At 44.0% G+C, this 23,869-nt stretch overlaps 1 protein-coding gene across 1 annotated transcript in view; it reads left to right on the plus strand.

The window, feature by feature from the left end:
* LOC115083376 (histamine H3 receptor-like) overlaps positions 1–23,869 on the plus strand; it is a 29,379-nt gene that overhangs the window by 1,978 nt on the left and 3,532 nt on the right. The window contains exon 3 of the mRNA XM_029587177.1: positions 17,258–17,715. Coding sequence (XP_029443037.1) covers positions 17,258–17,715 — 458 coding nt within the window. The remainder of the gene's footprint in view (positions 1–17,257; positions 17,716–23,869) is intronic.

The raw sequence follows: 23,869 nt of genomic DNA on the forward strand, positions 1-23,869 counted from the left end.
CCTTGGAGTGGGTATTTAAACCCTGCCTCTCTGCTTCCACTTTGCCTTAGCAATGGGTCCTGCTCTTCAGAGAGTGAGAGTTGTCTGTGTTCCTGTTTCCAGCATTCCTGCCTTTGCCTTGTCTTTTTCCTGGTTCTAGCGTTCCTGTTTTTTGCCTCTGGTCCCTGCCTTGCTCCTCATTTCTTGGATTGGTTTCTCGGTTCTGACTCCTTGCCTGGTACTCGACTCTACTTGATCTCTACCTGCCCTGACTCCTTGCCTTGTACTAAACTCTGCTTGATCTCGACCCCTGGACTCCTCTCGACCCTGGACTCCTCTGACTCTGCCTCTTCCTTCACCCACTGGTTTCATGTTTGGGAAGATCAGCTCCTAAGTCCTGCCAGTCCCGGTACCCACGGGCTCAACCTGCGGGGACGAGGGCTAGTATAGGTGAAGGTCCTGTTGGGTCTTCTCTCCCCTTGGGGACGGGCAGGCTGTTACAGCTTTTGTAACAGCCTGCCCGTCAGGACCAAGGGCTCAACCCTCTCAGGTTGAGCCCTTGGGAACCTGACGGGCAGGTTCCCAAGGGCTCAACCTGAGGGGAACAAGGGCTGGTATAGGTGAAGGTCCTGTTGGCTCGTCTCTCCCCGAACTGCTGCCTGACGGGCAGGTTCCCAAGTGCTCAACCTGTGGGGAACAAGGGCTGGTATAGGTGACAGTCCTGTTGGGTCTTCTATCCCTTAACCACTCCCCTGGAGGTAGCGACAACCTTGTCTCGGCTCAAGGGTCCACTTTTCCAACAGATTGCTGAGGCCATGGACTCGGCGGACCTGTCCGTCCTTCAGGCTATTCCTGGCCTGGCCCAGCAATTGCAGCACAACAGCAGTGCTTGGATGTGCTAGCTGCAACTGTGGCAGATCGACTGGACGCCTCACTGTCTTCCAGTTCTCTGCTAGCTCCAGTTCCGGTACCCACAGCCTCCGTGATGACCCTCCATCTGCCAGCGCCACCTCACTACACAGGAGATTCCCAGCAGAGTCGTGGCTTCTTAAACCACTGTTTCATGTACTTTTCCTTGCAGCCAGCCCAGTTCTCCAATGACGGAGTCAAAAACAACCTCTCTGGGAACGAGGTGATCCCTTGCTCCAGGACCTCCCATGCTTCGTTCAAGTATTTAAGAAGATTTTTGATGAACCTGGAAGACAGTCTACAGCCACTTCTGAGCTTCTGCACTTACATCAGGGGTCACGCCCATTGCCGGAGTATGCGGTGGAGTTCCACACCCTAGCCTCTGAGTTGGGTTGGCGTGGGGATAGCCACCGTAGTATCTTTCTGGAAGGCTTGTCTTCCAGAATTAAGAAAGAATTGGCTGCCTGGGACCTCCTGGATGATTTGGAGACCCTGATTGACCTTTCTGGTCGAGTTGACCGAAGACTACAGCAATGACTCCAAGAGTTGCGTCTCTCCCACAGACCAGTGGTGCTAGCCCCATCCTTTTCATGGCCCATAACACTGCCAACCATAGCTGTGCCCAAGACACCTCCCACAGAGGAGCCCATGCAACTGGGATGGAGCCAGTTGACCCCAGAAGAAAGAATGTGATGGCGTACCTTAGGCCTATGTCTGTACTGCGCTAGTAAAGTTCACTTGTTGGCCAGTGCCTCGAAAGGCCGGGAATCACCAGAGCCTAGGAGTCAGTGGAGAGATGACCCTGGGCTGCACCAATCCTGCTCCCCAATATATCATGCTTGTGACCCTCCACCATGCCCATGGGGACTTCGCCAGCCAAGCCTGATTGATTCAGGCGCTGGAGGGAATTTTATCTTGGCAGACCTCATTGCACATCTGGATCTGCCCACACTGCTTAGAGAACCATCACTGACCATCTCTTCCATCCAAAGGGATCCTCTTCCCGGGAGGATTACCCACACAACCACTCCCGTGAAACTCCGCATCGGGATCCTCCACGAAGAGGATCTCACTTTCTTCATCCTGGAGAAGACGATACACCCGGTAGTCTTGGGTCTTTCCTGACTCCAGAAACACTCCGCTCGCACTGACTGGCAGACTCTGCAGATTGCTTCCTGGGGGCCCCTATGCCACTCACCTTGCCTCCAAAGGGTGCCTCACCCTGGCCTTCTCATGGCTACCACCCACCTTGCCTCCTCAATATGCTGATTTTGCGGACATCTTTTCCAAGGAGAAAGCCAAGACACTGCCTGAACATTGCTCTTTTGACTGTGCAATCAACCTCCTTCCCAGTACCATGCCCCCTCAAGGGTGAGTATACCCTCTATCACTACCAGAGACCCAAGCCATGTCCAAGTATATTCAGGAGAACTTCAACAGGGGCTTCATCAGACCATCCACTTCAGCAGCGGAAGCCAGCTTCTTTTTCGTGGCAAAGGACGGGTCGTTGCGGCCCTGTATCGATTACTGTAGGCTGAATGCCATCACCAGAAGAGACCGGTACCCACTGCCACTCATCCTTGATCTTCTGGACCATTTACAGGGGGGCCAAACTATTCACAAAGTTGGACCTTCGAGGGGGCCTATAACCTTGTGAGCGTAAAGCCAGGTGACGAATGGAAGACCACCTTTAATACAACAGACGGCCGCTATGAGTATTTAGCGATGCCTTTCGGCCTTTGTAATGCACCAGCGGTGTTCCAACACCTTATGAAAGGTCTTCTGGGGCATTCTCCACACCTGAGTTATCGTGTTCCTTGATGATGTACTGATATTCTCCAAGGATCTTGCTTCCCATTGCAAGGAGGTCAGACAGGTACTCCAACGCTTACGGGACCACCAGTTGTTTGCCAAACTAGAAAAATGCCTGTTCAAACAGGAGGCACTTCCTTTTTTGGGCTTCATCGTCCCCTCCATGGGGTTTCACATGGACCCAGAGAAGATTTCTAATATCCAGAACTGGCCCCCACCTACTGGGCCCCTACCTGGTTTCCTCAGGTTTGCCTACTTCTATAGGCATTTCATCCCGCAATACTCCCGGCTGGTAGCACCCCTTACCGCCCTCACCAAGAAGGGGGCTAACCCCAAGCAATGGCCACCTGAGGTGATATCAGCCTTCCAAGTTCTTGGAGGAGAAGTCCATTAATGGCTATTAATCAAGTTTACTTAGGGAATAGCCACTGCTATTAATTGCATCAGTAGCATGGGATCTTCTTGGTGTTTGGGTAATTGCCAGGTTCTTGTGGCCTGGTTTGGCCTCTGTTGGAAACAGGATGCTGGGTTTGATGGACCCTTGATCTGACCCAACTTGGCAATTTCTTATGTTCTTATGTTCTTAATCTTTATCTTTTTTTTGTATATATTTTTTATTGTTATGAGGCTGTTTAGATAATGGCACTTAGATATCTTATTATCTTTATTTTGTTAATCGCCTACACATTAGGTGATGTACGAAGAGGAAGGAAACATACATAAAATCTGTACATATGCAGAACATAATAATAGCAGACACCAATTGGGAAATATAACATTCCAGAGGACTAATAACATGCCTGTCTAAATAGTCATGGTTTTAAAGAAATCTTGATGGACTTCATACTGTCTGCCAGTCGCAATGATTCAGGAAAAGGGTTCCAAAGGATCAAGGCTGCAATCAAGAAAGCACAATTTCTGGTGTAACAAAGCTTGTCATGCAGTGGCGAGGGCACATCTAGAAGGCCCCTTTGCGAGGAGCGGAGCTGATCGGTCGGGCAATACACCAAGGAGAGACAGCAGAGGAGATCAATTTAAAGGTGATAACTGCAACCTTGTACTTGATGCGCTCAGCAATCAGAAGCCAATGTAATTCAACGAGAACAGGAGTGATATGATCGAGTCTGTTGGTGCCAGCTGATTCGTCTACTAGAAAAATGCCATCAATTCCCTGACCATTAATTATTGTAGATATAGACAATCTACTTGCACAGTTCCATTTCTTCAATAGATATGACCAGCCTGTTGCGTGTCCCATGCTCGCTCGGCCTGTGCCCGGGCCTGCTCTCCTCGCTAGCTCCTCCATGGGTCCCGGGTTGTCCTCTCCTTCAGCAATAGCAAGCACAGCCAGGCCTCGGTGTCCTGCGGTGGCGGTCGTCGGGTCTTCCACTTCCAGCCAGGCCTCACGGCGGGGTTTGGCGTCCTCCACTGCGTTGGCCCCACCCCTAGGCATGCGCAGACCGCCCAGTCCCTTAAAGGGCCAGGGGAGGATCCCAGCTCCATGGCGTGCCCTGATTGAACGCTGCTTAAGAGGAAGTGCCTGCTTTCACTTCCTCGCCTTGGCAATCGGGTCGATCAAGCTGTGATTTCAAGTTTGCCTCTGCGTTCCAGTCTTTGTTCTAGTCTCATTCCAGCCTTGTTCCAGTTTTGTTCCAGTCTCTTTCCAGTCCTGTTCCAGCGTCCTTCAGTTCCAGTGTCCTTCTGTTCCTGTATCCTCCTCTTCCTGCATCTTCCCAGGTAATACCTCTCAGATTAACTTCTCGGTACAGATTTCTGCCTGTTCTTGACTACGTTCTGGATTTGACCTTTGCTTGTTTCTTTGACCATGTCTGCCCGTTGCTGGAACCAACCTCTGCCTGAACACTGACCACGTCTGCTCACTGCCTGAACACTGACCACGTCTGCCCGTTACCTGGAACCGACCTCTGCCTGACCACTGCCTACATCTGACTGCTGCCTGGAACCTGACCTCTGCTTTAGCTGACTACCCACGGACTGACCACTGGTAGTGATCCCTGCTTTGGCTGACTACGCTATCTTGACATGGCCCTGATCCTTGCCATACATTCAGAGACTCTCTTCTGGCCTTCTCTGGCACCCTGGACTCCTAGACTGAACATCGACCGCACACCCTTGATCATGGTGGGCACACCCCTGAACTTTCTCTCAAGGAGATCCTGCAAAGCCCACCTAAGACCAGGCGGCCCGGGTAACCAAGGGCTCAACCCAAGGGAACCACGGGTTGCTAGTGGTGAAGCTGCAGCTAGCCTCTGTCTCCTCTTGTGCTCTGCCTCCTGGTGGCAGGCGCTCTCTGGGTCTGACCAGGGAGCCTACCAATCCTGCACTAGGCCAAGGGTCCACCTCCCGGCGCAACACAGCCCTGGGAAACTTGCATCCTTGTACAGTATCTAAAATGGTGCTCTACTCAATACTGCTGTGTTTAAGGAATTATAATATATAGTTTCATTTTTTTTCAGTGAAAAAAACTTGTTACCGGATCTGCTAAAGGTTACTGGAGCAACAAACATAAATGATCATTTTAATATAACATGCTGCATAGTATGGCTTCCCAAAAGTATCCTGTTGACACCACAGTCATTTAGGATTTCAGGTTATCCCCAATGAATATACATGAGATCAATGAATATCCACTGGAGACCCAGTATATTATCAGGAATCACACCAGCAAGGTACTGCTTGCATGCTACAGAGGGATTGTACTTGGAGAGGCTAAGGGGTCAGATGATGAAGAATTGTGTATAGATCAGGAGCCGGAGTCACTGAGACGAACAGAGCAGGAACAGGAGTTACTGAGATAACCTGAGCAGGGACTGGAGTTTACTGAGACAAATGAAACAGGAACAAAGGCCAGACAAGATTTTCACAAGGCAAACTCCAAGAAGACTGTTGGAGCTACTTAAATCTTGGCCTCAATATAGGGCATACCCAGTGCTGGCACAATGCTGAGTTTCTGGAGGCATATTTACCTCTGTTGGGTATATTAGATAAATATTCTCAAACTTCCTTGTTAGTCCAAAGCTTCTGTGTCTCCATAAAAGGGTCACGGGTAAAGCTCCATTGCCCCTAAAAAAATACCTCCCATTCCTATTGGCCTCTCCTGGTGTCATAGGTTCTAGTTTCTCTAGGTGCCCCCTAAAAAAATGGGTCAACAATTTGTTAGGAAGAACATTTCTGACTGGTTCCCAGCTGTGTTCTTCTGGACCACTCCACTTCATCTGACCACTCCTTACAAAACTCTTGCCTAAGCCCTGCTGGCCCCAGGAACCCAAAGGCTCAACCTGCAGACTGGTAACGGTATAGGTGAAGCCCTAGATCCATTCCTAGTAAGAGTGAGTCCACTTGCTATTGGCATGGGTTTAGTAGATTTGCCTAATAGGCTGCATCAACCATGCGATATCCCAAGTGCTCACATCCGTGATTTGTGATTGGTACACTGAGAACAGGTTGACCTGGATGTACAGAAGTTTGGTCAATTCCCCCCAAAACCATGTACTGAACTGCAGGCCGTGATTGGAGATATCATAGGATAATAATGCATGGAGGAAGATCATTTCCTTGACCAACAAATCCATTGTTTCACATGTAGAAGGAGGGTCAGTAGAGGCAAATAGGCCATTTTGGAAATGGAATCTATCACTCCCAAAATCATGGATTTCTCTTGTGACACTGGTAGATCTGCAATGAAGTATAAGGAAATCCACTCCCAGTGTTTTGATGGAATGGGAAGAGTTATCAGGAGTCCATGAGGGCTTTCTCATGGCACTTTATTACAAACACAGACTTTGTAGCATATAGCATATTCTCATATATCTTGACCTCATCCTAGGCACCAAAAATCCTGACCAATTATTTATTTGGTTCTGAAGACACTTGGATCACAGCCAAAGGGGAATTATGGCAGGTGTGAAGGACTTTCATCCAAGCAGTACCATTAAGGATATATGGCTTATCCTCTTCATTGAGATAATCCCTGAGCCTGATCCATTCTGCTTCTTCTCCAGAAGCATTCATTCCCTGTTGTTGACCCTGCACAAACTCATCACTGGTGAGTCCACATTTACAAGCTCCAGAATGCCCAATTTTCTAATGCCCAGGGCAAAATTTTTAGGTTGGAGGATCATGGAATAGAGCATCCACCTTGTTATTCAGAGATTGCAGACAGTAGGTAATGACAGTCAACCACAAAAAAAGAAGTGACCAATGCACTTGCTGTGAGTTCAAATTTCATGTTATTTTAAGAATTCTAGATTCTTGTGGTCCATGGAAACCAGGGCCTGGGGTGCGCCCCTTTCAGGAGGTGACCCATTACTCGAATGATGTATCTAGCAATGATTAAACAGCTATTAAATAATATGAAATTGAATCTAAATTTGAGAAAACTGAAATCATATTGAAAGATCAGAGAACCAGCAATATCAAGCCCTCATTTTTGACATTAGAAGATAACAAGACGAGTATTGAAATTAGATGTAATGAATGAAATTTAGGAGTGTTAATTGTCTCTGAACTCAGTCTAAATAAACATATTAATTTGAAACTTAAAGAAGGTTACAATAAGCTACAAACTCTTAAATGTTTAAAACCTTTACTGGATCACAATAAGTTTAGAAAAGTTCTTCAAGTTTTAATGTTCTCTAATATAGACTACTGTAATGCTCTATTCTTAGGACTACCACAATGCACAATCCGACCAATACAAGTTCTTTAAAATATGATAGCACATATACTAAACAATAGAAAAAAAATATGATCATATCACACCAGTTTGATCTTGCTACATTGGCTCCCAGTACAATATCGCATAGAATACAAAACCCTCTGCATCCTACACAGAACAATATATGGTGAAGGCACTGAATGGCTAAATGCCTCTATCAGATTACATATCCCCAAAAGAAATCTAAGATCAAGTAATAAGGCTCTTCTGTCCATTCCCTCAGTAAAATCAGCACAGTTAACGCAGGTCAGAAATAGAGCTATCTCTCTCGCATGACCAAAGATATGGAACGCGCTACCTGACAACCTTAGAATGCAGCAGAATGAAAAAATGTTTAAAAAAGATCTGAAAACATGGCTTTTCTGCAAAGCCTACAAGGAACAAAGCCAGCAGAACCATATGGTTTAGCCAGCTACAACTATATGTTTATTATTAGATTTTATTATGTTGCATTTTAGTTTAACATAATTCCTGTTGAGTTCGATTTTTCAGCTGTTTTAGACTAAAATAGGCATGCTGATTTCAAAACTGCAGTTAGTATTCTTCTATCACATCCAGTTTTTTCTCTACAGCCTCTCTTGGGCCTGGATTTATCAAAATGTATAAAATATCACATGTGATAGGAAAAGTGGCATGTTTTAAGGTAATAGGCTGTTTATCGCAAAGTGCGCTATCTGGATAACTTTTTCGCACTTTGCGATGTGCCAGAATTGTTGTAATTCCTACCTATCACCACTGGGGGGGGGGGGGGGAGAGAGATGTTTTCGCAAATAGCATTTTCAGTATTTTAAGCTGCTAGGGGAGACAGCATAACCTACCACCACTTGGGGGGGGGAGAGAGGGAGGAAGGGAGATATGTTTAGTAGCAGAACTTTTGTACTTGTACACTATTTGACTTACAGTAACAATATATAGCCTTTGTATGAATAAAATAACTCTAAATAAACAGTATATTCAGGTATTTTTTCTTTTATTTCCTTTGTATGTATATTTTGTATGATTTTTGGGACAAAGGGAGGGTATCCTGTATCTTAAAAAGTTGACGTGATAGAGAAAAACTGGGGTCATTTTTGGATTCAGATGTCAAAAGTTAGTCAAAAACAAGTGTCATATCTAACTCAATGAAAACTGTGTTCCTCAGTGTTATTATTACGGGATCGGGCCGTGCCCCAGTCCCTCCTCCTACCTTGGGGCCGGCCCGGCCCATGCGAATTCGCCCCCAGCCTCCCTGGCCTGTTCCGCGGCCTGCCGTGGCATCTCCACTGCGAGGGAGACGCCGCCGACTTCCCGTTGCTGGCCCCGCCCCCTAGGCGTGCGCGCGTGCAGGGGCTTCACTCTTAAAGGGGCCAGCGTGGGAAACCTGGGACAGCTCCTCCATGACATCAGATGCTGCAGGGTATATTACCCTGCAGCTGGGATTGGATCCTCGCCTTGCAACGAGGTTCCTCAGGGCTTCCTGACTTGCTAGTTGCTGTGACTTCATCTGTTGCTGCTGTCTTCGACCCGGCTAGCTTCCTGACCTGTCTCTTGCCTTCGCCCCTTTGGTTTGGTATCGACGTCTGACTTCTGGCTTCCGACCCGGCTCCGTCCCATGACTCCGTCTTCAGCTTCTGTTCCTGGCTTGGCTTTGTCTTCTGACTTCTGGCTTCTGACCTGGCTCCGTCCCACGACTCCATCTTCAGCTTCTGTTCCTGGCTTGGCTTTGTCTTCTGACCTTCTGGCTCCCGACCTGGCTTGCTCCTGGACTCCAACTTTGGCTTCTTCCTCATCTCAGGTACCTGGTACTCGCTGGCCCAGAGGCTTCTCCTAAGTCCCAGCGGCTCGGGCTCTCACGGGCTCCTCCCGGGGGAGCCGCGGGCTTCCGAGGGTGAAGACTCTTCATCCACCTGGGTCCAGCCATCGTCTATCTCTTCAGCCGCTGCCTGGGTCCTTGGTCGCATAGGTCTCCACCTAAGTCCAAGATGTCTGGGTCCCTATGGGCTCCTCCTGGGGGGACCTCGGACTTCCAGTGGTGAAGTCTTCTCTGAGTCTCTCCCGAGCCGCCTCCCGGCTGGGACGCTTGCTGTGGCCTTCCATAGCATACCATCCTCTGTCCCAACCGGCCCAAGGGTCCACGACCGTAACAGTTATTTGTAGATATTTTATTAACATGTTTTTAATGTCTTTTGATTTGAAGTATAATTTAATAGTTACTATCTGTTTTTTAAGTTTTTTACTTTTGCGGTACTGTGTTATGTTTATTATTATGATATTGTAAACTGTTGTGATGGAACCTCTCTAAACGACGGTATATAAAATGTTATAAATAAATAAGTCTTTATAGCCAATAGCCTTTTGTCATGAATGTGGCAATTTCTTTCCAGTGCAGTTATTATCCAGTCTTTATGGCCAATACTTCTTGGTCATAAATGTGGCAATTTCTTTCCAGTGCAGTTTAGCTTTTAGAAGTAGGTAGCACACAGATAGAAAAGATCTTCGGAGTGCTTCCTGTGAGAGAATACTGTATTGATAGCAAGTCTGGACGTGTTCGCTTCCACTATGAACAGTTGCTTTGGATTGGAATGCATGAGAACCAGGGTGAACATAAAAATCACCTTAAAGGCCAGCTATTGTTTTGGGTGTTCCTGAAGGGCCCCCTTTTTATTAGAACCTTCATGAATGGGGTTGTGAACTTTCGGAATCCATGAATAAAATGCCAATAGAAGTTAACAAATCCTAACAAATGCTGTATTTCCTTAGGGGCGGATTTTAAGAGCCCTGCTCGCCTAAATCCGCCCAAATCCGGGCGGATTTAGGCGAGCAGGGCCCTGCGCGCCGGTGAGCCTATTTTACATAGGCCTACCGGCGCGCGCAGAGCCCCGGGACTCGCGTAAGTCCCGGGGTTTTCGGAGGGGGGCGTGTCGGGGGCGGGACCGAGCGCAGCGCCGTTTTGGGGGCGTGTCGGGAGCGTTTCGGGGGCAGGTCCGGGGGCGTGGTTACGACCCGGGGCGGTCCAGGGGCGTGGCCATGCCCTCCGGACCCGCCCCAGGTCGCATCCCGGCGTGCTAGCGGCCCGCTGGCGCGCGGGAATTTACGCCTCCCTCTGGGAGGCGTAAATCTGCCGACAAAGGTAAGGATGGGGTTTAGACAGGGCCGGGCGGGTGGGTTAGGTAGGGGAAGGGAGGGGAAGGTGAGGGGAGGGCAAAAGAAAGTTCCCGATTTCGGAGCGGCCTCGGAGGGAACGGAGGTAGGCTGTGCGGCTCGGCGCGCGCCGGCTATACAGAATCCATAGCCTTGTGCGCGCCGATCCCGGATTTGCGCGGCTCCGCGCGTATCTACTAAAATCCCGCGTACTTTTGCTGGCGCCTGATGCGCCAGCAAAAGTACGCCTATTCGCGCGGTCTGAAAATCTACCCCTTAATGTTCCTTGGAACTGGTTACTCTGTTACCAGAACAATCTTGTGGAGAATCATATGTATCTCATCTGACTGGAGATGTTCTATAAGCTTGTGAGAGGAAGAGCGTATTAGTTATGATTGGTCACTATGTTAAGCTCAAAGTAATCTATGCAGGGCCAGAGAGAATCATCCTTTTTATGGATGAGGAAGCCCCAGCTGAAGAGGTCAAGGGTCTGATAAAGCCTCTTAAATGTTTCCTGCAGTTACTCTTGTAATACTTCTGTTTGGGCTGAGGCAGGGAAAATGGTACTTCCTCCTCGAGAAGTAAATCAATTGGGCAGTCATAGATCCTGTGCGGAGGAAGTGAATCAGCAGCCTCTGATAGAGGTGTTTAAAATCATGAGAGGTCTAGAAGGGATAGATGTGAATCGGTTTTTTACTCTTTCAGATAATAGAAAGACTAGGGGGCATTCAATGAAGTTAGCATGTGGCATATTTAAAACTAATCGGAGCAAGTTCTTTTTTACTCAACACACAATTAAACTCTGGAATTTGTTGCCAGAAGATGTGGTTAGTGCAGTTAGTATAGCTGTGTTTAAAAAAGGATTGGATAAGTTCTTGGAGGAGAAGTCCATTACCTGCTATTAATTAAGCTGATTTAGATAATAACCACCGCTATTACTAGCAACAGCAACATGGAATAGACTTAATTATTGGGTACTTGCCAGGTTCTTATGGCCTGGATTGGCCACTGTTGGAAACAGGATGCTGGGCTTGATGGACCCTTGGTCTGACCCATTATGGCATGTTCTTATGTTCTCAACAACCTCCTTCTATTATGAGTACTTTTTGGGCAACTGTCTAGTTTCTTATTTGTTTACTGAACAACACTGGACTTCCAGGGAACTCTCCTTGGAATCTGTTTCCTTCTGTATTGGGCATACAGTTCAGTTAGCAGAACATAGATGAAAATGTTATCAGCCGTGTCTTCCTTTGGATGTATGGTTTGTGCCTTGTTAGTTATGCTAGGACCAAAATCAGCTGGAAATATGGGGTTTGAATGAGGTAAAAATGTAACACATCCTGATGATCATGCACCATTGTCATAATGCGAAATTTAGTTTGCAAGATCACCAGGCATGTCAAAAAGGGAGAGTTATTGATTAAGCATATTATTTCCACAGCTACACTTGACTCCTTTTCATGCAATGGGACTTAATAGGGGTGTGCATTCGTTTTGAACTTAAATGGAAAACGCAACTTATTTTTTTTTTTTAACTTAAAAAAATGATGAGGCGTAAACGATCGGATTTCCAACTTATTCAACATAGCTATGTTGAATACGTTGGAAATCGCGATTGTTGATCTAAATAAAAATTTAAACCCCTCACCCTCCTTAATCCCCCCCCCAAGACTTACCAAAACTCCCCAAGCTGGCCAAAAGTTCCGTGAGGGTCCGGGAGCGGACGCGTGGGGAATCACGTGACGTCCGCGTCACTCCGACGTGACGCCGACGTCACGTGGTCCATCGCGGTTCCGCTCCCGGATCCCTCGTTGGACCCAAACGGCACTTTTGGCCAGCTTGGAGGGGCCTCCTGACCCCCCCAAGCTGGCCAAAAGTGCCTTTTGGGCCCAACGAGGGGTCCCGGAGGGAACCCGAGGGGAATCACGTGACGTCGGCGTGACGCGGCGTCACGGAACCCTTGTTGGGCCCAAAAGGAACTTTTGGCCAGCTTGGGGGGGCCTCTCCAAGGAACTTTTGGCCAGCTTGGGGAGGCCCCTCCAAGCTGGCCAAAAGTGCCTTTTGGGCCCAATGAGGGGTCCGGGAGCGAACCCGAGGGGAATCACGTGACGTTGCGTCACTCCGACGTGACGCCGACGTCACGTGCTCCTTGCAAAGGAGTTCAGGAATGGCTTCCTGACCCCGCTGGACCACCAGGGAGTTTTGGTAAGTCTTGGGGGGTGGGGGGGGGGGGGGGCGGGATTAAGGCGGGTGAGGGGTTTAAATTTTTATTTGCACATATGGACATAGACTCAACTTATGGAATTCTCCATATGTCCATATTGACCACAAATGGGACCCCCTTTCGACTTATGGACTTATGAACTTAAACTTTTGGTCTGCACATCCCTAGGACTTAATGCTGTTGATCCAATGCCAGATCCATATAACAGATTTGGCAAGAACTGATTATTTTTTGTCCCTCCATAGGAATCAGACTGGGTTGTTTAAGTGGGCAAATCATGACCCAAAGTAACATTCAGTGCTAGAGAGTGCTTTTGTCCCTGACCTCTACCCTCTATTGGGCTCAGGGGCAATTTTTTTCCTCTTGGGAATGATCATAAATTTGAGATCTGTTCCAGCGGTTGTTTTGTTGATGCTCAAAAGACCACAGTAGAGGCAGACGTCTTTTCGATGATCTTTCCTTTTCTTCAGGCAGGCAGTGCTTCATACTTTCAATCATCATTAGTTCCACTTGTAATGATTGCCTATCAGAGAAATCCTGAAAATCTTCTAGGGCCAACCACCTCTCTCTTTCTCTCCTAGTTCCATGCCCCCAGATGTTCTTCAATCTGAACACATAATGTAAGCAGTGCCTCTAGATTAGCTAGTGGGTCCAATTGAGCCAACTCATCTTTTATAGGAATTTTGAGACCCCCATATAAAACGGGCTCAGATTAAGTGTTTATTCCATTCAAGATCGGTGGCCAAGAGACAGAATTCTGTAGCATATTCCACTACTGTTTGCCAGCCAGGGTGGAGACCTATAATGCTATTTTCTGCAAGCTGAGTGTGTTCAGACTCCCCAAAAGTCTAATAGATGTCATAGAAGAATGGATATAACTGATTCAGAATTGGGTTGTTCTACTCTAGTAGCAAAATGGCCAAGGCCAAAGCCTTCTTGGAAAGTAAGTTAATCATAAAGTCCACTTGAATGAGTCTGAATGGTATGTATGAGGATATAGGTGGAATCACAGATTTCCCTGATGAAGAAACTTATGAAATTCCTTTCTTATACCATCAAAATTCTAGAGAAGTAGTATACATGGCAGTTAGAATGATTGGTTGTGTGGAGCTACTGCCTGCTTTGGCTGGGGTTAGAGAGTTGGAAGAAATCCACCGTTTGCTAGTGGTATGAAACTAAGCTTGCATTGCTGGAACCACATCCATTACATTTTTCAAAATGTCAGAAGTCCTGGCCATGTGCTTCACTTCAACTTAGCCTCTGGCTTAGGCTTGACCAAACTATCAGGAATCACTCTAGCAACGAGCAAGAATAGCATACCTGGAGAGGCTAAGGTCTGATTTGATGATGAAGAATCAGGAATAGAGCAGGGCTTGGAGTTGCTGAGAAGACAAGAGAAGGAACAAAGGCCATATAGAGTGTCCATGGTGCAAACTCCAAGAAGACTGTTGGACCAGAAAGGAATTCCTTAAATCCTAGCCTTAATTTAGGGCACACTCGGTGCTGCCCAAATGGGGAGGTTCTGGAGGTGTATCTACCTCTCTTGGGTACATTAGATAACTATTCTCAGACTTCTTGGGGGTCAACAGCCTCTTAGGCCCCATATCAGTTTTTTGGCCTAAACTGCCCAGCGTCACCCCTGCTACATATGCAGATTTAGCTCATACATATTCATAGTAGACATCCTGAAAATCCAAATGTCTATGAGGCCACCAAGGCAGATTTGGGCATAATAAACTACAACACATAATTCTACATGAAACATTGGCTTCTGATGGCATTAAATCCCTTGATACTGTGGTAACATTATCATAAAAATTGCTGCCAAGTTTCATATCAATGTATGTCACTACTATAATAAATGATTCTATCCTTTTGTATTTATATAAATCTTTTACCAGCAGAACTAGTTTAAAAGTTAAGAACCACCATATAGCAAACTACACCAAATGAACTGTTCCTTGTTTTAATCATAAGATCTGTTTATAAAGAGTCCATAATCATCAATTACTCAATTTCTTTATTTCAAGAATTTTTGTACTTGCACAATAAAAATGTATTTATCACAACATTCAAATGTGATTCAACCTCCTACTATAACAGTGAATTCTGAGCTTTTCTGGACATAAAATATCAGGATCAAAATTTATAGCAAAAGAGGGGAGAAGCAAGTTGGCCACCTGAAACAGAACATTGTTCACACGCTGCCCCTATTGTTTGTTCCTTTTAAAACATGCCACCCAAACATAAGGGGGAAGTGAGAATTTTCCACACTGAACCCTCATCGGCCAACCATTAATTTTGTCCTTCATGTCCCCAGTTTCATTATTGATGGGTAATAAGATCACCACTTCAAGTTCCAGTGGAGGAGCGCTGGTTTCATCTTGGGGTGAGGCTTCCCTCAGCCTCTGTCATCAAGATGTGCTGCTGGCTCTGAGGCATGACCCCTCTCTGATAGCAGAATTTTTCATCATTGGACCCTTAGTTGGGGGCCCAGGAGTGTTTGGTCTCTGCCTCTTCGATATTCAGCATGTCAGATGGCACCTTCCCCGGATGATGGAAGTTCTGCATCGGGTGTTTAAGGATGCTGCAGCTCTCGGGTCAGCATCGGTGGATATGGGTGAGAGTGCTGGAACCGGAGGAGGTCAGCCATCGGATGAGATCCCTCAACTGCTGGGTAAGCTGACAGCCATAATGCTGGACTCACTTTGGGAACTAATGTCAAAGTTTTGTCAAGTTCTGATTTCTTCTATAATTAATTTGGACTCCCTTATTATAAAGCGACAACTACAAGTTTCTCAGCACAATTCATTACTGACTGAGCACTCAATTAACTTTGTTATTTTAAACAAGAGTTTGAAAAAATCCAGGGTGTGTAGATTCTAGAGCGATGACTTTTGTCCCAAAGAGTTGCAGTCTAAGAAAATGCTTCAAGACATCTTAATATAAGAGCCCTGAACTTTCCAAAAGTTTTGAGGGAACTACCCCTTGTCATTTTTACGAGATATTTACTTGATTGATTTCATATGCCTCAGGAGGTTCTTCTTCCTATTAATAAGAACATTTTCTCATCTTCTGTATCCACTAATGTTTGAGATGTTGCTGTTTCTTCATCTACACTTAATTTGACTCAGTTGTTAGAAACATCTGTGGTTGAGGTAATTGAGCGGGACACCTTTAATTGTATCTTTGTTCACTGATTTAGATTTAAGTAAAGTTATGTCTGCTTATTTCAGAAATATGAATGCCAAACATTGAGAATGTACTATATTTTGTGTATAACAACATAGGAGAGTAGAAGGGCTTTTCTTGCTTTATGGCAAGATACTTTAGCTTTTGTTGCACTGTTCCTGATAATATTTCAACAATACTGTAACGATTCATATGTTTTCTTCGCTCCGGAGCAACTCATACCTTTTTTAGATGCTAGAAGAGTAATTACATCATTGCCTGTTCCCATTTTGACCCATTAGTCTTGATTCATGCATATATTTTTGAGTTTATTTTATCTTGAACTTCAGGTTTTTTCCTTTTTTGATTTGTAATTTCTTTTTTTTTACTCCTCTTTTCTTCTTCTTCCCTTTCCTTTTACTTATTAATAAGATTGTGTTAGCAAAATTCTATGTTACCTCATTATCTGATGTCTTTTCTTTTTTGTTGCTATGCTTAAATATTTGTATTTCTATACAAAGTTTTTTTTTACTTTGCTTAATATGATATCTTTGGATAAAAATAAAATTTAAAAAATTTAGTAAAACAGAAGAGATATTGTCAGCCCGATGGCTTAGACTATAGCATGGTGTGCTATGATGCAGGAGATTTACAATCAGGTCTCTTATTGAAAGAAGATGGCAGGGCCCAGTTAAGAGGGAAAGTGACTGCCACTATGGTGATGAACACACTGGCATGAAAGGCATTATTGGTTCGTTCTGAAGAAGGCTTTGTTCAAGCCTTCAGCTAATGAGTGATCCTTTGTCACTCAGACATGCCATCCAAGATGAAAGAGTTAAAAATGAGGGATAAAAATGTAGAAATAATGATACAGTGCAATTAATAGGCCTCTAAACAAGTTAACCAAATTAACTAATTACATTAGACTCATTCTTACAGTTTATGCAGAAGAGTGGCAATATGGTAATTATGCCAATTGGGCAGAAGATGAAGAATGAAAAATCAATTTCCATGGATTTGAAGGAGAGAGTGCATATTACAAATGCTTGTTCTAAGAAATATTTTGAGTTAGTCCAATAAAAAGATGTCACTTGCAACTTATGTACATATTTTTTCCTTCCTATATTACTAAGTTTCAGAGCAGAACAAATACATAGAATGGATCAATCTCTCATTTTGCATTATTGCATAAATTAGATGCTGTGTTATTTCCTTTTGTGTGTATAGTTAAATACTGAAGATACTGAAAGTGCTTTAAAGTCTGAATATGAAAGCCAATAAACCTTTTACTTTCTCCTCTTTAGGTCACCTACAGAATCCAACAAGGAACAAAAAATGTGTCACGTTATACTTTTTTAAAAATAGTGGTTTTGTGGACCCTATCATTTCTTCTTTATGGGCCAGCAATTGTATTTTGGGAGTATTTTGTAGGATGGAGTATAGTTCCCAAGGATGTGTGTACCTATGAATTTGACAATGCCTGGTATTTCTTGCTCAGTGCTTCGATGTTTGATTTCTATACTCCATTCTTTTGCGTTATCTATTTCAATCTAAGCATCTACTCAAGCATCAGAAAGAGAAACAAAAGTAGATTGAAGAGCCAGCAATTTGTTACTAAAAGTGAAAGCATAACTGCTGTCTATGGAAGAGAAAAGAATGAGAGTGGAAGCCATCATTCCATAGCTTCCTGCCTAACAGCTGAAGGACAAGTGTTTATTTCTACAGTGTCTCAGAGTTCCACGTCACTTGCTGGAGAAAGAAGGCAAAGTGACTTAGCCATAATGGAAACAGACAACTTTCCATCTGTTAGGGAAAAAAGCAGTGATGTGCCTTTGAATGCCATTCAGTGTTCTAAACTAAAAAGAGATAATAAAATTGCAAGGTCTCTTACAATCCTTGTGTGCATCTATGGTATTTGCTGGGCACCATACACACTGCTTATGAGTGTTCGTGCATTTTGCCAAGGATTTTGTTTAGAACCATTCTGGTATGATATTACACTGTGGCTCTTATGGATAAATTCCTCAATTAACCCTGTTTTATATCCTCTTTGCCACAAAAAAATTAAGAAAGCATTCTTAAAGATTATATCCCACGCAAGAACAATGTTGCCTTTCTAATTATTCTTCTGAGTTAAAGATGAAATTGGACAGATCCATAAGCAAAACAATAGATTTCTTTTCACATTTTTCATCTGTTTTCATCATGGAAACCTCTCAGGAGAAGGAAGATGAACTCAAATATATGTAATATAGCAATTTTCATTAAAAATATATGCTAATGCTTAAACAAAATGTATTACAGTTAAAGAATTGATGATGTAGAAGGAACACATCAGCTATGTAGAAAGTTCAAAATTAGAAGAATGAAATGTATACTTTTATGAGACTTGATGATTTTATATTACGTAATTGGTGAAAATGTTTTAGAAATTACAAGTTTAAAGCTAACATGCTTATTTCAAATATTTAACCACTGAAAAGAAACAGCTATAATTTAAAAAAGTGTAAAAATTTGATTTCAGAAACTCTAAATAAAAGCTTTAAACTTCAACTACAGCTTGGATGCTAGTAACATTGCTACAGGACAGCTGCACATGGGAAAAGATCTTCATTCAAAAATTGGAAGAAGGATTCATCAGCATAAACATTGGCAAGTTAAATGTAAGACACTGATAAGACAAGGTAAGAGAGAATTTGAAAAGAAGTTGGCCGTAAAGGCAAAAGCTCATAATACAAACTTTAAAAAAATATATCTGAAGCAGAAAACCTGCGAGGGAGTTGGTTGGACCGTTAGCTGATCTAGGGCCTTATTTTCCAATATCGCATTGGTAACGCATTAGGGGGCGTTACCAATGCAAATGAGGCTTCTTTCGTGCAGTGGGGAAACATCGTGTGCGGCGATGTTTTCGCCATTCGCGAAAACATTAGCGCCGCACGCGATGTTTTCCCACTGCACGATGATTCTTTCAGGGTTTTATCGCAATGCACGATATTTGCCAGTTTCATGTATCGCGGTGCACGATATTTGGCACTTTCTCTCTCTCTCTCTCTCTCTCTCTCTCTCTCTCTCTCTCTCTCTCTCTCTCACCAGGCTGTCCGGAACTACCGTGGATGGCGATAATCCTTTTCTGGCCCGTAGCGCAGTCCATAACGCGAAGTTGGAGTTGTAGTTAAAATCCGCGATAGCAGCCGCGCTACCACTGCGGTTGTTTCGCCGCACACGATACACAGGTTCCCGCTTTACATATGCTCCGCCCCAACTCCGCCCCCTGAATACCAAATGACTAATTTGCATTCGCGAATCCGAATTTATCGCACGCGGTAAAGTGCTTTGAAAATGAGGCCCCTAGGAGTTAAAGGGGCACTTAGGGAAGATAAGGCCATCGCGGAAAGATTAAACAAATTTGTTGCTTCGGTGTTTACTGGAGAGGATGTTAGGAAGATATCCATTCCGGAAATGTTTTTCAAGGATGATGATTCAGATGAACTGAACCAAATCACGGTGAACCTGCAAGATGTGGTAGGCAGATTGACAAACTGAAGAGTAGTAAATCATCTAGACTGGATGGTATACACCCCAGGCTATGGAAAGAAATAAAACATGAAATTTCAGACCTATTTCAATTAATTTGTAACCTATCATTAAAATCATCTATTGTACTTGAAGATTGGAAGATGCCCAATGTAACCCTGATATTTAAAATAGGCTCCAGGGGTGATCCAGGAAACTATAGACTGGTATAGCTGACTTAAGTTCTGGGAAATGCATATAGGTAAAAATAAACCTTGCTTTAGTTATATAATATTAGGTTCTAGGTTCTATCTTAGGAGATACCACCCAGGAAAGAGAGCTCAGTGTCATAGTGGATAATACTCTGAAATCATCCACTCAGTGTGCTGTGGTGAGCAAAAAAGCAAACAGAATATTAGGAATTAATAGGAAGGGAATGGCAAATAAAATGATGGATGTCATAATGTCTCTGTATTGCTCCATGGTGAGACTGCATCTTGAATACTGTGTGCAATTCTAGTCACCGCATCTCAAAGAAGATATAGTTGCACTGGAGAAAGGGCAGAGAAGGGCAACCAAAATGATAAAGAGCCTGGAACAGCTGCCCTATGAGGAAAGGCTAAGGAAATTAGGGCTATTCAGTTTGGAGAAGAGACGACTGAGGGGGGATATGCTAGAAGTCTACAAAATCATGAAAGGACTTGGACAGGTTAATGTAAATCAGTTACTCTCTCAGATAATAGAAGAACTAGTGTGCTCTCAATGAAGTTAGCAAGTAGTTCATTTAAAACAAATTGAAGAAAATTCTTTTTCATTCAGCACATAGTTAAGCTCTGGAATTCCTTGCCAGTTAATGCAGTTAATGTAACTGGGTTTAAAAAAAGGTTTGGATTAGTTTCTAGAGGAAAAATCCATAAACTGTTATTAATTAATAAGCAATAGTAGCTTGAGATTTATTTATTTATTTAGTTATTTAAAATTTTTATATACCGACATTCATCCAGGATATCACATCGGTTTACAGTGTAACACAAACAAACGCCAGGCATGGCGCTTTACATTGAACAAATAAAACAAGTTAACAAATGAATAAATGAGGGTGTGAATAAAAAGGGGAAATATGCATTAAATAATCAACAAGGTTTGTAAATATATACAAATGTACAAAAGGAAGACAATAAGAGATATGCAATTTAGGAGTGCTAGGAGGAGAGGGGAATGGCAAGCAGAGGGAAGGGAACGAGGTGAGGGGGGGAGAAGAAGGTAGGAGAAGGGCGAAGTGAGGGGATAGAGGGACAGAAGGGGGGCAGAAGAGAGGAAGGGTGGGCTGTGGAGAGGAAGGGAGAAATTAGGTGTATGCCTTGGCGAAGAGCCAGGTCTTAAGTTTCCGCTTGAACGATTTGAGGCATTCCTCTTGCTGTAGTTCAACTGGCATTGTGTTCCAAAGGGTCGGCCTGGCTATCGATATTGCACGGGCTCTAGTAGATGTTAGTTTGTAGAGTTTAGGAGAAGGGATGGGCATAGTTGCGAGATGTGCGTGTCTAGTAGGCTTATTAGACTGGTGTAAGCGAAAGGATTCATTAAACCAGTTCATTTCAGGATTGTATAAAGCCTTGTGGATGAGAGAGAGAGTCTTATATTGTATACGGGAAGCTATTGGGAGCCAATGTAGATCTTTTAGGACAGGTGTAATATGGTCGTGTCTGCGTAAGTTGGTCAAGATTCGGGCTGTTGTGTTTTGTAAAATTTGAATGGGGTGAATGGCGTTGTTAGGAAGGCCGAGGAGAAGGGAGTTGCAGTAGTTGGTTTTGGCGAAGATGGTGGTTTGGAGTACTGTTTGGAAATCGGGGGGGGGGGTGTAGTAAGGGTTTTAGTTTTTTTAGTGTATGAAGTTTAAAGAAGCCATCTTTTAGTATATTGTTGATAAATTTCTTCAGTGTGAAGTGCCCATCGAGAATGATACCCAGATCACGGACTTGTTGTGCAAATTGGAACTGTGAAAGAGGGGGAAGGATCGAGTGGTTAAGGGGTGAGATGAGCATGATTTCAGTTTTAGTAGTGTTGAGAGCTAGGTGGATGGAAGAAAGGAGATTGTTTATGGATTGGAGGGTATCGTTCCAGAAATCCATGGTTTTAGAAAGAGAGTCAGAGATGGGTATGAGGAGCTGAACATCGTCAGCATATATGTAGTGAGGGAGATTTAGGCTGGATAGGAAGTGACAGAGGGGTAGGATGTAAATATTGAAGAGGGTTGAAGAGAGGGATGAACCTTGAGGGACACCTTGATTAAGGGGGATAGCCTTGGAAACATGATTGCCTAGCTGAATTTTGTAATCTCTATTGCTGAGATATGAATTGAACCAGTTGTGGGCAACACCTGTAATGCCTATTTCAGTCAACCGCTGTAGGAGAATGGGATGGCTGACGGTGTCAAATGCGGAGGGGATGTCAAGGAAGACAAGTATGTATGATTGTCCTTTCTCAAATCCTTTAATAATGTGGTCTGTTAGGGAGAGTAAAAGAGTCTCAGTACTATGAGATTTCCGAAAGCCGTATTGTGCGGGGGCAAGGATGTGATTGTCTTCAAGGTATTCTGTGAGTTGCTTATTGACGGTTTTTTCAAGGAGTTTAGCAATAAATGGAAGATTGGAAATAGGGCGATAGTTGGCTAGATCAGAGGGGTCAAGTTTGGGTTTCTTTAGGATGGGTTTGACGATAGCCTGTTTCAAGGGGAGAGGTACCTGTCCCAAGTTAATGGAGAGGTTAATGATATTTGTTAATGGTTTAGCAATAATATTGGGTATTGTGAGGAGATGTTTTGTGGGTATGGTGTCAGATGGGTGAGTGGAAGGTTTGGCTTTCTTGATAAAGGTTTATATTTCTAATGTTGAGGTGCAGTCTAGGGAGGAGAGAACAGTAGTATTGTTACAAGTCTTTGTATTGATGAAAACGGGTTCGTCAATGTTGATGGGACTGGCACAAGGGGTGAACTTTGAAAGTAACTTGTCTACTTTGGTTTGGAAGAAGGTGGCTAGATCTTCACATTTGGATTTGGCTACTACGTCAGGGATGTCGGGGGTAGCCGTCTTGGTAAGTGAGTTAACGTAATCATATAGTACTTTAGGGTTGTATTGGAATTGGTGTATTTTGTTGGCATAGAAGTCTCGTTTTGTCATGTTAAGTTTGTCACTATATAGATGTAGGGAGGTTTTAAATTGTGCCAGGTGTGTGTGTGAGGGATCCTTGCGCCAAATCTTTTCAGATTTTCGAAGGTGTTGTTTAAGGTTTTTTAACTCTTGGGAGTACCAAGGTTTCTTACTCTTGTTACTTTGAGGACAGATAAGTTTAGTTTGCCGGGGGCAGGTAGAATTAGCTATATTATTGGTGATGTCATACCAGGAGGCAAGTGCTGTGTCTGCATTGGTGAGTTCTAGATTGTCAAGTTTGTTAGCGATGGCTGATATAAGGTCATCTCTGGTACAGTTTTTCCTGTAATGTATGTTTTTTTTTGTACGATCATGGCAGGTAGGTGTCTTGATGGAGAGATCGGTTTTGATAAGGTGATGATCTGACCAGGGGATAGGTGTGTGAGAGGGGGTGTCAGTTTGTATGAGGGCATTGGTGAAGAGGAGGTCAAGGGTATGACCCGCCTTGTGAGTGGGCAAATGGATAGATTGCTTGTAGCCTAAAGCATTTAATGAATCGAGAATAGCATCACATGAGGGAGTGCGGGGGGAAGTATCAACATGCAGGTTGAAGTCACCAAGTATGATTGCAGGAGTGTCAATGGAGATATTAGTTGCAATATATTCTATGAGGGTTGAAGGTGAGTTCTAGATTGTCAAGTTTGTTAGCGATGGCTGATATAAGGTCATCTCTGGTGCAGTTGATACTTGCCAGGTACTTGTGACTTGGATTGGCCACTGTTCGAAACGGGATACTGAGATTGATGGACCCTTGGTCTAACCCAGTATGATATATCTTATGTTCTTATTTTCTTATTTGTGAAGACCAGGTGAAAAACCGTGGTCATCACATTAAAAGCGATCATTCTCCCCTTTCCCCCCTAGAAAGAAACACCAAACCTGTCTCCATCATGTCTAGGCAAAAGCAAAGCAGCATTTGTAGCATCACATTGCATAAAAGAAGAGTGCAGTTGGAGGAATGACCTTTAGCAATGGAGAGCACTGCAATGCACCTGCAGAATAAGTTGGCAATTTATTTACTTATTTATCTATTTATTTATTTATTTAACAGTTTTTTTTATACCGACATTAAAATGCATCAATGGATATTTTGGTAAATGTCCTAGAGGATATAAGCATTTGGAACAGGAGGAACAACCTTTGCATACAAGGAATTTTGGATGGAGCAGAGAGGGAAAAGCAAATAAACATCATGGA

The sequence above is a fragment of the Rhinatrema bivittatum genome, chromosome 2 (genome assembly GCF_901001135.1).
Source record: "Rhinatrema bivittatum chromosome 2, aRhiBiv1.1, whole genome shotgun sequence".
In the NCBI taxonomy this organism is placed as follows: Eukaryota; Metazoa; Chordata; class Amphibia; order Gymnophiona; family Rhinatrematidae; genus Rhinatrema; species Rhinatrema bivittatum.